Here is a 17455-nt window from a genome sequence, read left to right on the forward strand (position 1 = left end):
GCGTGTGTGAACCGGGTCAGTAGTTTTATTGCGGTTTTCGGCATAAATCTGGTTGATTGTTGTTTATTTGGGTAATAAAGAACAAGAGGTATTGTGAATATAACCATGTCCAAGGCAAACAGTTAAAACCTAGTAAAGGAGTTTCTACTTAATAATAAAAATATAAAAATTTCATTAGGGTAATTTATTAAGCGTCATAATTCTAGAAGATCTTCTTCCTGACATATTTTCTTTATTTTAGTATGCTTTATGCAGCTAAAAATGGTATTTCACATCATAATAGTTATCATTTATTTTTTTTTCTCAGCACGGCTGGATTTAACCAATTCTAACCAATCAGCATTCAGTGCCAGACCATCTGGTTTATAATATACTTGTCAAGAAGGGTCAATGACTGCAGACACGTCTTCCATTCATCATCCCTCCATCTCTCCCTGTCTGTAAGGTTTTTTTATTTTTTTTGGAAACTGCATTTTGAGATTTGATATTTGCATATGCAAACAAGCCTAAAACAAAGATTCTGGCCTTGGCTTCAAGAGTAAATTTGGCTTGCAAATGGCCCCTGTTTCTGTGTGTAAGAGGTAGCAATAGAGAGCTGAACTTTTAAAACATACCCATAGGGTGCATTGTGGAAAAATGGACAGACAAACCAAACTTGTTCACCATTTCTCAGTCCACAGATTTGAGTGAATTTTGCATTTCACAGTACCGGCTTTTCCTTTGAGCAAGGAATCTTCACACATGATCTCCCAGATGTGTATGGGTGTGTGTTATCGTTCGCCTCATTCAGATTTAGTTGTTGCCATCTCTTTAAAACATAACCCATGCTACACGTCTTCATGCATTACAGACACACGCTGCCTCTGTAAACAGCAATATACCTTCGGACCAGTCTCTTGCCTCCTCCGTAGATGAGTTTGATCTTTGAACTCTGATGAGGATATTTGCGTCATGGATGAGTTGTAGTTTGATATACGTGTGTCTGACATAGCAGTGCGGGCAACCAGATCTGTTTGAGGAATGTGTGTGTGACACTGACCCTGTTAAAATGACAGATTGTCCAGCAGCTGCTCAAGAGTTTTCTCTGCTTTTTCTGAGAGAATATTTCTGTGCTGAATCCTGTGCTCGGAAAGGCTTTCTCAACTTCTATTAGGAATTAAAGGCTGGCAAGACGTGCAGATCCCTCTGACGGAGAACACACACCATCATCACCACAGTGTGTCAACACTGATACAGCTGCATGTTTTAACTAACAACTGCTCAGTTCATGTTAGAATTTCAACCTCATCCAGTTGACAACATGAGCAATGTCAGCAACATGTCCATCTTGTTAAGTATACATCAAGATAGCTGGAGCCAGAGTCAGGCAACCAGTAATATCCTCCTAAACATTTTAGACATAGTCCAAACCCTCACATTAGTCACGTTTCAAACTACCTTCCAATTTTCTTTGAAATCTTTTCTTCCTTTAGGAATATTCTTCTTGTACTTCAGTTTGAGGCAGTTTCATTCATATAAAAACATGTAAAATTATTAACTTATTTAAACTTTTTAAACTTTTTTTGTAATTACCAACAATTTAATATTTTAGTTTGTGAGCAATATAGTCCCATTTGTTGTTTCAAAAGACTTTTACTTAAAATAAATTACTTAATATCAATGACAAAATGTATTTGTTTCAACAAAGATATTAAGCAGCACAACTGTTTATAACATTGATAATAATAAATCACAAAATCAGCATAGAATATTGAATTTTAGGATCATCTGACACTGAAGACTGGTAATGACTGCTGAAAATTCAGCTGCACCATCACATGAATAAATTACATTTCAAAATGCATTAAAACAGAAACAGTTATTTTAAAATGTATTTAAAATTATAATATTTGACAATATTTACTGTATTTTTCTTCAAATAAATGCAGCCTTGGTGAGCATAAGAAATTTCTTTCAATAATCATATTGACCCCAAAACTCATTTTCACACAACCACAAACCAAAATTATAAGCCTTACAATTTATGGAAAATAATTTACAATATACAAACTATGGAAAACATACAGTTTATAATATACAATTTATTTATAATTTGCAATTAGTTTGACTACATGTGAGGTGAACATACACCATTTTGTGAAGGTCATGAACTTTTATTTACTGACTTTTGTTTTCTTTCTGAAAAGATAAATCCATTTTTTAGTTTTAAAGACTATTTTGCTCCGGTTTTTTTCTTTCTGAATCTGGATTAAAAAGTGCTAACAGTGATTCACGTGTGGAATGTTATGTGTGGTTTGTGGATTAATGATGGAGAACTGAAGCAGCATTCTGTGTGCATTAGCTCATGGTCCAGTGCTTCAGTAATCTCTGTTTGTTTAGAAAGTGTGTGAAGCTGAGAGGAGCTTAAGTGTTTCTGATGATACCTGACCCCCTCTATCACTCTCCTCCTCGTCCCTCTCTCTCTTTCCATTTTCTCTGCCTCTCACTGTAGTATCAGTTTACATGTAATTTTCAGTTCTCTCATAATGAATGGCCGCTGTGGACTCCAGCTGCTGGAGAGTTTTGGGGGTGTGAGATCTCTGAGTCCCTCCCACAAGCATTAGGTTTCTGACGCTTGTCCTGATGCTTTGTGGGTAACCAGTAGTTGTCAATTTGGAAAAGAATGTATGAATGAAGAAGTTATATTTTTGACGCATTGTTACATATTAATATGATCAGTAATTACATTCTTATATATTTAAATGTGGCGTAGCTATACAAATGTATTTTTATAATATTCATGATAATATTCATAATATATTATTATGAATATATATAATATTCAAAATAGTTCTGCAAGATTTTTGAAGGAAATTAATACATTTTATTCAACAAAGATGCATTAAATTGATCAAAAATGTCAGTAAAGACATTTATAATGTTACAAAAGATGTTTCAAACAAATGTTAGACAAAAATGTAATTTTCAGTACAGATAATAATAAATCAGCATATTAGAATAATTTCTGAAGGATCTTATGACACTTAAGACTGAAGTAATGGCTGCTGAAAATTCAGCCATCATAGAAATAAATGACATTTTAAAATACACTAAAATAGAAAACAGTATTTTTTAATTATATTATTTCACAATATTATTGTTTTACTTTATTTTTGATCAAATAATTGCCTTGGTGAGCATAAGACTTTTCAAAAACATTTAAAAAAAAATCTTACTGACCTCAAACTTTTGCACAGTAGTGTATAATATGTTATATAACATTACATTTAGAAACAGTATAAGAACAGTATAGGAACAGCTGACATTTTTGTTTGATACATTTTATTTCTGTTTTAAATAAATTAAATTTGTTCTGGTCATTGTGAACTCCATGGTCTCATGCATGTAAAACAACAGAGCTGCTCCCTCTAGAGGATTAACCCGATTATACTCAAAGCCAAAATTGTGAGTTTGCAAACCACTGTTAAGCTATTCACTGTTACACCTAATCGTCCTCTCTCATGTCCAGGTATCTGAGTCATGTGCGCACAGCATCTCTGCAGGATCAGGCTGGTGGTTATACATCAGGACTGGCATGCCATCGTGCCATCCAAGATGCTTTCAGTGGCCTCTTCCCCTTATGATATTACAGAACCACCGCCACTGCCACAACATCTGTTCATCAGTCTTCCTAAAGACTCACTGACAAGCAAAGCGAGAGGCAGTGAGTGTTTGGATGCATGGGAAAGATTCCTGTGAAGAACTCCTTGTGAATATGACCCATTCGGGGGGCCAGCTTCAGAATACCCTGGAGTTTGTTGAAGAGTGACATAAACAAGCTTTAATAGGTGTACAGATATTTTTGTTGATCAGTTTTGTTATTTTTGTAATGCTGTTTCAGTTAAATAAACTTTTTTTTCTGTGTGTAAGTGTTGTTGGTTGTGTGATCCTCTCAAAGAAATGCTACAGCATTCACTTGCATGGAATGATTTATTTAAAAAAAATTAAAAGAACAAAAAATAAAACAAACCATTTTAACAGGGAACACTGAGTATATTCAGTCTGTTGGATCCTCACACTTCTGTTTCTTAGGATTCGGCTCCTCCGAAATGTCTATGGAGAAAAAGAGACATTTTAGCTCAGCTGAAATAACCTAACATCTTCACTATGGCTTATGCATGTTCTTATTTCATGGTTTAATACTGCTGCCAAATGACTCCAGTTAATGTGAGAGTCTCTTACCTCTGTCTTGAGTGTGTGAGCAGTATAAGACCCCTCTCGGCAGTGTAAAACTCACACACATCATCTCCTTATTGGGTGCCACATTCCTCACCAGGTGCACAGAACACTGTCCTTGCAGGGAAGTCTTTAAACTCGCCTCCGCCCGCTCCACTACATCCCTCTGAGCGTCATCTTCCTTGGAGAACCCGTAGCAATGCACCTGCGGCAGGTTGTCAAGACTCTGGTCTGGCTCTGGGCCCAGCAGACCTCTGAAGGCATCGAGGAACTCAAGAGCCAGTGCGGGAAGATTCATCACCACGTGAATCTTTTGTGAACCCTTCATTAGAGCAGGCAGGCGCTCCTGTACGGGTCCCCGGATGAAGTCCCGTCCATCCATGTTAAATGATGTTATTTTTCGGTCAACCTTGTTGAGTTTAGCATTGTGCTGGAGCCAACGGAAGGACTCAGGGTTTAAGTCGTTAGCGAGGACCTCGCAGCCTCGACGGGCCGCTGGGATCGCGAATGGACCGACCCCGGCGAAAACATCCACGACAGTATCACCACGCTGAAGAAGGGAAACGATGCGCTCGTGCTCGGTGCTCAGTCGAGGGTTCCAGTACACGTGAGAGAAATCAAACTCGTAAAACACGCCATTCTCGCGTACCTGAGAGAGGATAAAAGGTAGATTACAGACAGATGTATCTTTGAAATCTGATGTAACTGAATATGCGACTCTATATATTAGATGAACTCACCTTTGCTACCATGTTACTCTCTCCTGCCAGAACCTCCATTTGGAAGTTTCTGTAAGTGGAATCAATGGTGTTGGTCTTGTTGACCACACAAGTAACGCCAGGGTTCTTATCTATGATTACTTGACCTGGAACAAAACACCAAAAACCCATAAAAAGACCTGAATTTGATAAATTAAACACATGTAAATGTATTTTAGCCAAAAATGATAAACTACTTACCTTCATGTCATTCTAAATCAGGGTGAATACTGTTAACTATGACTAAAGCTATTAAAAATATTTTTGGTAATTGAAATAAAGTTGAAATAAAATAATTGGATTAAAAAAATTCAAATACAAATATTAAATATTAGATGAAAAAAACTAATGAAAATAAGCACTGAAATTAATAACTGGAATTAAATTTAAAAAATAAATGAAACCTAAATATAGTATAAAAAACTAATAAAATTACAAAAGCACATCAAATGACTAAAAATGTGAATTAAAGGAAAAATCTAAAAATATTGCAAACTGAAAATGTAAATATAAAAGCTACTGCAAAATATTAATAAAAACAATAGTTTTATATAAATAATACTAAATTTACACTCAAACTTGTATGATTTTGCTTCTTATGCAGAGCACAAAAGAAGGAATGTCAAACAACACTGGACCCCATTGGACCTGATTTTCACATTACACACTTTTAAAAAATATCTTCTTTTGTGATCCACAGAAAAAGTCATACAGGTTTGGAACAACATGAAGATGAATACATGATGACAGAATTTTGGGTGAAATCCCTTTATGGTGATTTATTGGTTCATTTATCATATCTTCTCACCAATCAGTTTTCTGTAGGGGAGCTGGTGGTCTCTCAGGTTCATGTGGGCAATGTGGCCCACTCTACTAAATCCTGACGTCACATCCTGTCCTTCAGGAAGTACAGCTCGCAGTATCTCCTCACCCTTAAGGTTCTCATAGGTGAGTTTCAGTTCATATTTCTGGATCTCCTGAGACACTCCATATGCTTTCAGAGCTTCTGCCTCCTCACTGCCAAACGAATCTGCAGATGTAATGCTGTTTGGGTCCAATAGCAGCAGCCGATGTTCTCCTTTACTACTGTCTTTATTCCCATCGTCACTGTGTTCCTCAACAACCCGTTTGAGTCCTGGCCTCTGTAGTGCCACTTTCTTCAAACTCTTCACCACTTTGTTGAGAACATTGGTTGGTATCCGTATGGCAGGAACACTGACTGTCTGACTGAAAGCTACTCGGTCCAGTTCTGTCATGCCCCGGACTGTCTGAGGGGGCTTGTAGAGCCCTAGATCAGTCTGTGATTGGTCAGTCATGGCTTTCTGAGACCGGACAAGAGTGGAGAACTGGAGGTAAATTCTTGCAAATTGGTTTATTTTCTGTGAAAGAGAGACACAACTGCAACGTTTCTGCAACAGGAACAAAAGTCTGCCAGATCTGTTGGTCAAAGAGAGAGATAAAGTACAAAAGTGAGACAAAAAGAAGATTGTGCAACCTTTTTGTTAATTTATTCACAAAACAATTGAAATAAATGCACATTTTAGCTACACATGATAATAAACTACAAGATCATCTGCTATAGCCACAGAGCTTAAACCGTGTAATTCATTAAATTCAAAACATAACTTTCATTTTTATAATATAAACAAATGAAACACTGCTCACCCTCTCCAGCCGGCAGCCATACGAGCACGCTTTTACACTACGTCATTTCTAAGCGACCGAGTCTTCGGCTCGTGATTGGTCTGTGACGTGAGATATAAGTGGACATGTGACCTTATTTTATAATCACGTGAATAGCGATGTTTACCTTTACTTGAGTGTCTTTTGGAGCCGGTGGAATGAGAGTCGGACACATGAATTGACGGCCCCTTTAGTGTCTAAGAGCGAGCAGAAGAGTAAACTAAACGGCGGAACATGTGGAAAAAAGACCCAAACAGCGTGCAGACGAGGAGCGAGTATGAACCCATTGGAGAGGAGAGCAGACCGCTCTTAGCACAGGTAAACCACAGCCTCTCATCTAAAAATAATAATAAGTGTCATTGAACGAAACGTGTCCCTTTTGTTTCCCACAGTAGCATATTTTTTAATAATAACTATAAATAATGAAAATCTGACACCTGTTTAATGTTTTTGTATGCATATAAACTGATATTTTGCATTATGTATGTATTAATGAAAGCCCATTACATTGTTTCGCCCAAAACCATGCTTTGGTAAATAATTATGCCATAAATTCACATATCACCTAAATCAAAATTAGAACAAAAAAAAAAAAAAAGTTAGAACTATGACAGGAAACTTCGACTTAATTAAGCGTGACTCGTGACTTGTTATAATGATTCATGTCATAATTAGCACTCATGACTCATGTCTGAAGTGAAAGTATGGTAATCAATACTTGCAATTTGTGCTCTGCATTTAACCCATACAAGTGAACACACACCCGGAGCAATGTTATAATGCCATAATTATGATTGAACAAAGCAGGATTTTTTCCTTATGTGACAGAAATGTGTTCCAAATGTATGCATTATATTTTATGTATTTATTATTTAGTATATTATTTAGTATATATTTTCTTTTTAGAATTTTTGGATATGAACAATATATTAGAAAATAAAGGTTGTGTTTCCAGGTTATGTGCCAACCTTTTTATTCTTCTTGCTAAAATAATGTAAAATCCCCTGTTTCCCATCTAAGACTAAGACTTAGTTGATTTGTTTAGCACAGTATTTACAAAGTATACAAAAAAACAATATTTACAAGTGCTTTACAGGGGCTTCGAGAAAAGAAATAGCAGACATGTCAAATAATGAGTAAATGAACGTACCACTAAAACCATAAAGCTGTGCTCTAATGCTTTCCATGGAAATGGAGAAGAGTATGTGTATTATGTCATTTGCTGCCTCATGCTTTCTAATCATTTTCACATCATCATATGCTGATCATATGCAGTTTTATTTTGTCTTTGCTAAGATTTCAGTTCCCTTTGTGCTTTCAGCAACTTGGTGTGCAAGTAGACAGTAATGACATTAGTTTTGCATGCTTTGTCTCTTGCATAACGTCTAGGATTTGTCTCAGTTTGCTCCAGTGTGAGCTGATATGTTGTGTAATTCCTGGTCTGTTTATCTTCCTCACAGGGTTCTCAGGCTAGAGGTGCATCCTTCTGGTCTTCTGCCTTTAATCTGATGAATGCCATCATGGGTAGTGGCGTCCTGGGTCTCTCTTATGCTATGGCCAATACGGGCATCATCGGATTCAGGTACACGGACATAGTGTTTCTGATTCAATACAAGTTCAACTGCGTTGACAACTTTTGTGGCATAATGTTGATTACAACAGAAAATTGTTTTGATGCACAGTTTTTAAAGCAAAAATTGTAGTTCCAGTAAGGTACTTACATACCTTACACATAAACAGAGCCATGCAAAAATGTTCCATTCAACAGACATTTTTCACAAGGATAGAAGTGAAGGACTTCTATGTAGAGAAAAATCTGGGATAAATCAAAATTGTTATCGCAAACTATATGAAAAATCATTATTCCACAAATGTTTTCAATAGAGCTTCCCTAGTATCTGACACGGAACTGTCATTTGAGATTGTTTTTTTTTGTTTTTTTTTTTCAACTTTGTTTGTGTTTTTCACAGTATTCTGTTGCTGGTGGTCTCCAGTTTGGCTGCTTACTCTATCCATCTCCTGCTGCTCCTCTGTGACAAGACCGGTAATATCAGCTCTCACTTTTGACTACTTCATTACCCTGCATAATCCTGTTTACCGTTCAACTATGTTTATGTAACCCCTCACCAGGGTTATTATAGTTAACTAAAATGAAACCGAAACCAAACTAAAAGTTAAACAAAAACCAAAACTAACTAAAAGCACACAAAAAATACTAAAACTAAAATGAAAATGAAAACAAAAATTCAAAACTAATTTAAAATAATGGGAAAAAATTGTACTAGTATCTCAGTGATCCTAAAATAACACTTATTCTCATAAACTGTACATCAGGTGAGAAATCTCTGCTGACACACAGAGGAGTTGTAGGCAGTTTGCAACACTGTGAAATGGCCTTTCACGATTATACATTATAACCAGGCCTCATTATTGCATATGTGTTTGTGTGCTAGGCATCAACTCCTATGAAGCTCTTGGAGAGAGAGCATTCAACAAACCTGGCAAGGTTGGTTAATATCACAGATCTAATACCTAGCTCACAATGCTTTATTTATCTTTTTTTGTCTTTGTCTGAAAATTGCTTGCAGTTAAGTTGTAATGATGCACTGCAATGTTTCATTTTGTTATATGAATAAATAACTGTGTCTGAGGTCATTATCTTTGTACTCATCATAACTGAATACACCATAGAAGTAAAATGCGCCTTTTTACTCCCATAAGACGTGTTTTTCCACTTGTTTTGAGCAGATTCTTGTGGCCTGTACTATTCTCATTCAGAACATTGGAGGTGAGTTTTTCACTGTCACTTGTATTTAACTGTTTATATGGTTAAAGTCATACTGCTTAACCTTTGAACTCTGAACTTAGAATTACTTCATGCTCTGATGCAGAGAGTCTCCCCTCTCTTTCACTTCCATGCTCTGTTTCAACATGTTTTATTGGGGGAGATGGTCTGCAAACAACAGCTATACTTAATAAAATGAATAATAAGAAAAATAAAAATCTGCTTTTTCTTTCTGTCTGCCTTTCTCGGAACACTGCTTCCTACTCCCTGTGAACAGTAGTGAGTATTCTGTGTGTTATGTGGTGTTTAGTAGCAGTAAAACTGAATTTTGTTTATCATTAATCTCCCAAAACTACTTAACATAAAATCCATCTCACTTTCACTCAACAACAATTGTGTGTTTGTGTGAGCGCAAGTGTCAGGTCTGCTGCGGTCAGGTTTCCAATCTGGATAGAAGCCAATCCTTCCATCAAACTATCTGTTAATCATCTGTGTTTGTGTGTGTATATATGACCGTATGATATGAACTCGTGACTGTTAGCGTGTTAGTGTAAGTTTAGAATATGTCGACCTCAGCACTGTGCTGTTTTTAAATAGACTTAAATTTGTTTCTGTCTGTGGAATGGTTTGTTTTTTTTTGAGCAGATTGTTATCCATGTTGGCATCATGAGGTGTTATAGTGTGTGTTTGAGGTGTTGCATAGCTTGCATGTATAATGTGCTGTTGTTCTCCTTCTCTAGCCATGTCCACCTACTTGTTCATCTTGAAGTCTGAAATGCCTGCTGCCATCACCGACTTCATGAGCACAGAGACTACTGGGTAAATAAGTATATACCACACCCTCACACTTCATCCTGATATTGTGCAATGCAAGTTTTCAGTGTCAAGTAGTTTTTTTTTCTGTTCTCACTAAAATTTCAATTAGTCACAAAGCAACAATATTAGCCAGTCAGAACATATTATTTAATGTTAAAAATGAGCATATCAAAAAGTAGAAACCGAGCAACCAACAAAATGCCTTGTTTACAGTGTCAATTGGAAGACAAAATAAATCAGACTAAAGTCTAAGATACAATACTATTTAAAAGTTTAGCGTCGGTAAGATATTTTTAAATACTTTTATTCAGCAAGGGTGCATTAAACTGATTAAAAGTGACGGTAAAAATATTTATAATGTTGCTAATAATTTCTATTTTATATAAATGCTAAAATATTGAGCAGCACAACATTGATAATCATAGAAATACATTCTTGAGAAGCAAATCAGCATATTAGAATGATTTGTGAAGGATCATGTGACACTGAAGACTGGAGTAATGATTTGAGACAGATTTTTTTTACTGCATTTTTAAACAAATAAATTCACAAAAGACTTCTTTTAAAAACATTTACATACTCTGTTAAAGACAGAGAAGTGAGAGAAAGAGTGTTTTTCTGCCAGTCAGTGAATGACCTGGTGTGAAAGTGTCCCCTTCTATCTTCAGGTTTTACATCTTGAATACATTATAAGTCAAAATAGAAACATGATTGAGGAACAGAGATGGAAGGGGACACTTTCACACCAGGCCATTCACTGACTGGCAGAAAACCATTCTTTCTTTCACTTCTCTGCCTTTAAGCAAGTTTCCGAAAGAGAGAAAAGAGCAAGTATTCCAGAGCAAAGAATGTAACGGTCATTATTTTATTAGCCGCTGTTCTGAGCTGTGGTTCGACTGTGCCCCGTCCCCATGCAACTGGTTTGCATTACAGGTCCGTTCACGTAAATCTCGCACATATGTTCCGCCCAACGAGAGTCGTGCCTGCCCAAGATCCCCTTTACCAGCACAATTACTGTGACCAGACACACACAAACATCACTACTCCATCTCTCTGGGAGGAGCAAAAATCACAAAGTGGCCACAGTATAAATGCTTGAAACTAGTCATTTACTGTAAAATAACATTTTTCTTTTAGTGGAGTAATTTATCTTCATTTCTTCAAGTGGATCAGTAAGGCTGTATAGTACCTCCGTGTTGTTAAGACAGAACCACAGGAGATCAACTCAAGATCTCTCTCGCACACCAACCTGTTCACGATTCCATCTCCCAGTTCAAAAAACACACAAACTTACTTATTTTTTCACATTTTTGTGGAATGAATATGATACATTTTTTCAGGATTCTTTAATGAATAGAAAGTTCAAAAAACAGCATTTAGTTGTTGTAGTTTTGGAACAATGTAAATATAAGTACTATAAATAAAAGTTTTTTCTTAACATTTGTGCTTTTTATCTTATTAAAACAATAAAAGAAATTAAATGCTTAGCAAGAATTTCTGGCATTTAGATGTGGGGATTTCCAAAATTGCAATGTTTGAACAGTTGATTTGGGAAGCAGACACGTGTTTTGTAATTATCACAACCATGGTTTTAAAACACTCAAGTATGGGGTCAGTAGAAATTGATACTTTTATCTAGCAAGAGTGGATTAAATTGATCAAAAAAGACGGTAAAGGCATTTTTACAAGAGATTTCTAATTCAAATAAATGTTCTTTTGAGCTTTCTATTCATCAAAAAATCCTGAAAAAATGCATCACGTTTTTGGCAGAAATATTTTTTCAACATTGATAATAAGAAATGTTCCTTAAGCAGCAAATCAGCATATTAGAATGATTTATGAAGGATCATGTGACACTAAAGGCTTGAGTAATGGCTGCTGAAAATTCAGCTTTGTCATTACAGGAACAAATTATATAAAAAATATAAATGTATGAAATACAATAAAATAAAAGTTATTTTAAATTATTATACAATTTTACTGTGTTTTTGATAAAAATGTAGACTGACTTTATTCATTATAAAAAATCTTACCGACCCTAACAGTTTGAAAGGTGTGTATGCCTTTACTTTGTGCCATTTTGTCATGCTGTTTTTCTGTCCTCCTTAGAAAGTGGTTTGAGGATGGTGTTACACTATTGATTTTAGTGGCTCTAATTGTAGTGTTGCCATTGGCTCTACTTCCTAAGATTGGTGAGTGTCAGTTTTTTTCTGTTTTCTGCAATTATTCTGTACATGTGTGAGAGAGTGTGTATCACTGGTTTCTATCTCCTCTTCAGGTTTCCTGGGATACACCAGCAGTCTCGCATTCATCTTCATGTTGTTCTTTACTGTAGTGGTGAGTTGTTTTCTCTCCCTTTCTCTCCTTCTCTCTCTCTTTATGTTGATGTTTTCATCTCTCACACAGGTGGTGGTGAAAAAATGGTCCATTCCCTGCCCGCTGCCAATTAACTCTACTGTGAGCCTGGTAAAGACCACACACACACACACACACACACACACACACACACACCCTCACAGCTGGACCACTTGCCCAAACACCCCACGTTAATACCCAAAACTATTCGGGCAGCTCCAGAACAATAGACAATTTAGTTTGGTTTAGTTAAATTTAGCTATAGAACCTCCTCTTAACTTTTTTTTTTTTTTCTCACAACAGACTTAAGGCTAAAGGGTTGTTTTTCAACTGTCAAATATTAGTTGTTGTTTTTTTTTACTTGAACTTCTCTAGGACTCTTTACTTTGCAGTTGATTTGTATGAAAAGATTTTAATTAAGTGAGACCAGGTTTAGTTTTAGATTTTTTATTTTTTAATTAAAGATGGGCTTTAAAACCTTTTAGTTTTTATTTGTTTCTATATAGTTTAGTTTATTTTTCCTATTTTTCACTTGCTTCTCACAACAAATATAGATGTGATAGCTGGCATGGTGCTAAGTTATAAACAATTAGTCATTACTCTCAGATATTTTGTGCAGTCTGATTGGATTTAGTCAATCAGAAACAGGATGTAGAATTTTTTAAAATAAGGCAAGTGGTCTTTGACCTCTTGAGCCAGAGGTCAAAGCCTTTATTTATAACAGTGTGCCGATATTCAGCTGCATATAATGTGATATCATTGAGTGTTTATTTTCATTCTGTTGCTGTCCTGATTTCATTCTAATCTTCATATTCACATTAGTTTTATTTTTCTATCCCCAGAGCTTAAATACCTCTGAATGCACCCCACATATGTTTGTGATCTCTAGTAAGGTGAGTGTGTGTTTTCCTGAGAAAGGCGAGCTATGTTTTGATTTAAAGTCTGCCTTGCAGGACTATTAGAAACTCAAATATTAGTTGTAATATTATAGCATAACCGCACACATCAGGAGGGTGAGAAATGACTGTGTGTGTGCATTACAGAGTGCTTATGCTGTCCCAACAATGGCTTTTTCCTTCTTGTGCCATACGGCAGTTTTACCTATTTACTGTGAGTTACACAGGTTAGTTCACTCATTGCTGTTTTTTTCTGTGCATCTGCTACATATATAACCTGTTGTTGCCTTATTATATGCAGTTATGTATGTTTTTCAGACCCACAAAGCAGAGAATGCAGAGAGTGGCGAATGTCAGCATCTTTCTAAGTTTTGTGGTGTATTCGATCTCTGCCCTGTTTGGATACCTCACCTTCTATAGTAAGAACGTTGACGTAACCTTACATTTTTAGTTCCAACAAAGGAGTTAAGACTGAAACTAAAAACTAGTGCTGCCAAACGATTAATCACGATTAATCGCATCCAAAATAAAAGTTTTTGTTTACATAATATATTAGTATGTACTCTGTATATTTATTATGTATATATAAATACAAACACATGCATGTATATATTTAAGAAAAATGTTATGTTTTAAATATTCATATATAATATAAATGTATATACGTGTAAATATTTTCTAAATATATATGGTATGTGTGTGTATTTTTATATATATCTTATATATAGCTTATATCTATATAAGCTTGTGTGACAGGCAGATTTGTTTTAAAAGATTAAATGATTTCTGTAACGGATGAGGAAGATAAATGGATTGATCTGATCAAATGTTCTTTATTCGCAGCACATGTGGAATCTGAGCTGTTGCTAGGATATGACACCTACCTACCGCGGGATGTTGTGGTGATGTCAGTGCGTCTTGCGATTTTATTGGCCGTTCTGTTCACCGTGCCGCTCATTCACTTCCCAGTAAGTCAAACGCCAGACTGTGAACTATTCAAGTAAGAAATTCATAAAACACATCCTCTCTCTGTTTCTCTCAGGCACGTAAAGCGCTGTTGATGTTATGCAGGGGAGAGAGGGACTTCTCCTGGCTCTCTCACTCGCTTTCCTGTTTTTTCATCCTCACTCTTGTGCTACTGCTCGCTATTTTCGTCCCTGACATTAGGAATGTCTTTGGTGTGGTGGGTGAGTGTGTCCATATGCTCTGTGTGTGTTTTACTGTTTAGTTCAATGTGTTTATGCGTGTGTCTGCATACCTTTTCTTATGTGATTCTAGGTTCTACGACCTCCACATGTTTGCTGTTTGTGTATCCTGGAATGTTTTATTTGAGAATCAGCTCTGAGCCAATCAGATCTCTCAATTCAGCAGGGGTATCTAAAGTCTTACATAAATTCAGTAACCCATACATGACTTCCTTTGCAGAAGACAGCTGATTTTGAGTGAATTTAATGCATTCTTATTGAATACAAATATTAATAAAAAAAAAAAAAAATACTCAAACCTTTGGACCTTTTTAATGTCTGACTTGGAATGAGTTTACATTTTTCTTTGATACGTTGATTTTGTTGATACTATTTTGCTTTCTTTAGTTCTTCCCATAAGCATCTTTTCCCACTTTGTCTTTTCATTCTAGGCAGTTTTTCTGATGATGATTGGTCTGGTTGTTGGTGTGCTGAGCCTGTGTGTCATCATTGTCTCCTGGGTTCAAGATCCTTGACCTTTGACATCATTACTGTGGGACGTCTTGCAAGAGTTGGGAGCTCAACTCATCCTGCCTTGAAAAGAAACCTTATTTTACAGGTTACACACCAGGCAGAGACTCTTTTCTGAACCAAATTAAGGGAGTCCCAATGAGATGAGCCTTTGCTCTTATGACAAATCTCATGTTCTCATAGCACTGTTATGACACTTGAATACTGAACAGAGGCACAATCAAATTCAAAATATACAGCAGAGCACCAAAATGCACATTATGTCTGAATGACAGCAGAGTTTGACAATCTTTGAATCCTGTCATCCATAGAAAGACAGTTGGGACCAATGAATGAAGGAACTACACTGCCGATTTTACAATAACTGAATGTGGGATATTAGATTTATACAGATGTTTGATGAATTGGAAAAGCTGCTTGTCTGACTCAAAAAAAGCTCTGATATAATGATTAGCCACTGTCTTTAGAAGTCAAAGACTTGGATTTGTTTTTTTAAATATTCACAACTTTCAGGATATTTCTTCTCCAACACACTAATCCCAAAGAGTTTCTGTTGATTCGTTTTAGAATTCAAAATGTTCCTTCTATTTTCTATTTTAAATGAAGAAAAAATAAATACATTGAGAATATACAAAACTGTAATTTTGTACCATTACAACCCTGTTTACATGTCCAAAAGGAGAATTTTGATGTATTTTTTATGTGAATTTCGATAAATAAAGGGAAATAAGAATCGAAACTGCTGTCTCGTGTACTGTGGCATCTGGAATGGAGTCTGTGATCCATGTTTAGTCTAAGAGATCCAAGCATTAGTGTGTGTTTTTGCTGGTTTGCACGTGAAAAAGATTGATAGACAGGCTGATTTTTCTTCATTGATTTGGACAGAGGGTTCTCTGTATGTCAGATAATGGAAAACAAATGCTCTCTCTCTGTGTGTGTGTGTGTGTGTGTGTGTGTGTGTAGGCTCTGGCCTTTGCTCTCTCCTGCTGTTTCTAATATGCTGCATTAGCTTGAGAGGCCGCCCAATGTAAGGCGTGTGTAACATGGATACACACAAACACACGTGCACAACCTTACATGTACTTAATGAAATATGGTAGTTTTGTTATTCTCGAGGTGTGTAATTAAAGCAACGTTCATCTTGTGGCTCCGGATGAGGAAAAAAAACTGATTTGTGTTACATGATTACCTTCACTGACATCACCAATCACATGATGAAACCATGATTTTTTTTAATTTTATTTTTTTACTAGTGTACTTGTGCTTTTTTTCTTTTTACTTTTTCATACTAGTGCAGAGGATTGGTGTTCAGGTGAACCACACAAAAACACGTCATGTTTTACTTTTTTTTTTCTTTTTTACATTCCATTAGTAAAGTGTTCAGACTTTTTTTTCTTTTTATAAATTCTTTTATTTCATAGTAATACAGCAAAATACTGATTATTAAAACAAATAAATACAACAAATATAATGGACAAATACAATTGAAATAATTAGGGCCCAAGCCAGTAAGGCGCAGGGCCCTATTGTTCTTCTAAGGATTATTATTAGGGCCCAAGCCAGTAAGGCGCAGGGCCCTATTGTTCCCCTAAGGATTATTAGGGCCCAAGCCAGTAAGGCGCAGGGCCCTATTGTTCTTCTAAGGATTATTATTTTTTTTTTTATTATTTTTTATTTCGACTATCCGGGTACTTTTGGGGGCCTTAACGTGCCCGAAAACTCTTGAAAATTGGCACGCACGTTGGAACCTGCGGCCATTAGGACGCGGCTGAGGCTGGGACCCGGGCGGGGCACAGGGGCTCTACGGCGCCCCCTGGAAAATTGTCAGAAAGCTTGATGTATAGCTCACACATACTTGCACGTATTCATATGAAACTCGGTACACATATAGAACTCATTGAGCCGAACAACTTCCGTGCAGCATTTCATAGGCTCCGCCCAACAGGAAGTCGGCTATTCAGGGCTGTTTAAAAAGCGCATGTTCTGGAATTTGATATACTCCTCTGAGGATTTCCATACGATTGCCACCAAACTCGGTGAACATGATCTCAAGACATTGGGGATGCTAAATTGCGAAGATATTTTTGATATGTCGAACGGTTTGCCCGTGGCGAGGCGATGAAGTTATGGCGAAAAATGAGACCCAGGAAATGCCTAATAACGTCCACATACATTGTATGATGTAGATCAAACTCCAGTGATTTGTTCGTTGTATGATGCCGATCGGATAGA

At 36.3% G+C, this 17455-nt stretch overlaps 3 protein-coding genes across 4 annotated transcripts in view; 2 read left to right on the forward strand and 1 right to left on the reverse strand.

The window, feature by feature from the left end:
• The window catches only part of LOC306884494 (CDK-activating kinase assembly factor MAT1-like), a 19084-nt gene extending 15178 nt beyond the window's left edge, over positions 1-3906 (forward strand). Inside the window, exon 9 of the mRNA XM_079440400.1 lies at positions 3509-3906. Coding sequence (XP_079296526.1) covers positions 3509-3623 — 115 coding nt within the window. The 3' untranslated portion in view covers positions 3624-3906. The remainder of the gene's footprint in view (positions 1-3508) is intronic.
• On the reverse strand, positions 2846-6693 carry LOC306884493 (tRNA (guanine(37)-N(1))-methyltransferase). Of its 2 annotated transcripts, XM_079440399.1 has the most exons (6): positions 6639-6693; positions 5782-6410; positions 4956-5080; positions 4222-4864; positions 4010-4092; positions 2846-3787 (listed from the first exon to the last, which is right to left on the reverse strand). In XM_079440399.1, exons 1-5 carry the CDS (start codon positions 6656-6658, stop codon positions 4037-4039), a joined length of 1473 nt encoding a protein of 490 aa, XP_079296525.1. In that variant the 5' UTR covers positions 6659-6693; the 3' UTR covers positions 2846-3787; positions 4010-4036. The 2 variants fall into 2 exon arrangements, with proteins under 2 accessions (XP_079296525.1, XP_079296524.1); XM_079440398.1 differs by lacking the exon at positions 2846-3787 and having other exon boundaries at positions 3953-4092.
• A 49-nt stretch (positions 6694-6742) lies between these two features.
• LOC306883917 (putative sodium-coupled neutral amino acid transporter 6) lies at positions 6743-15968 on the forward strand. The gene is made up of 16 exons (XM_079439443.1): positions 6743-6974; positions 8117-8238; positions 8627-8700; positions 9110-9162; positions 9405-9444; positions 10182-10260; positions 12367-12449; positions 12536-12594; positions 12664-12723; positions 13455-13505; positions 13656-13735; positions 13827-13927; positions 14352-14476; positions 14551-14695; positions 14787-14881; positions 15145-15968. The coding sequence occupies exons 1-16, from the start codon at positions 6891-6893 to the stop codon at positions 15226-15228; spliced, it is 1335 nt and encodes a 444-aa protein (XP_079295569.1). The 5' UTR covers positions 6743-6890; the 3' UTR covers positions 15229-15968.
• The last annotated feature ends 1487 nt before the right edge of the window (positions 15969-17455 follow it).

The sequence above is a fragment of the Barbus barbus genome (genome assembly GCF_936440315.1).
Source record: "Barbus barbus genome assembly, chromosome: 18".
Classification (NCBI taxonomy): Eukaryota; Metazoa; Chordata; class Actinopteri; order Cypriniformes; family Cyprinidae; genus Barbus; species Barbus barbus.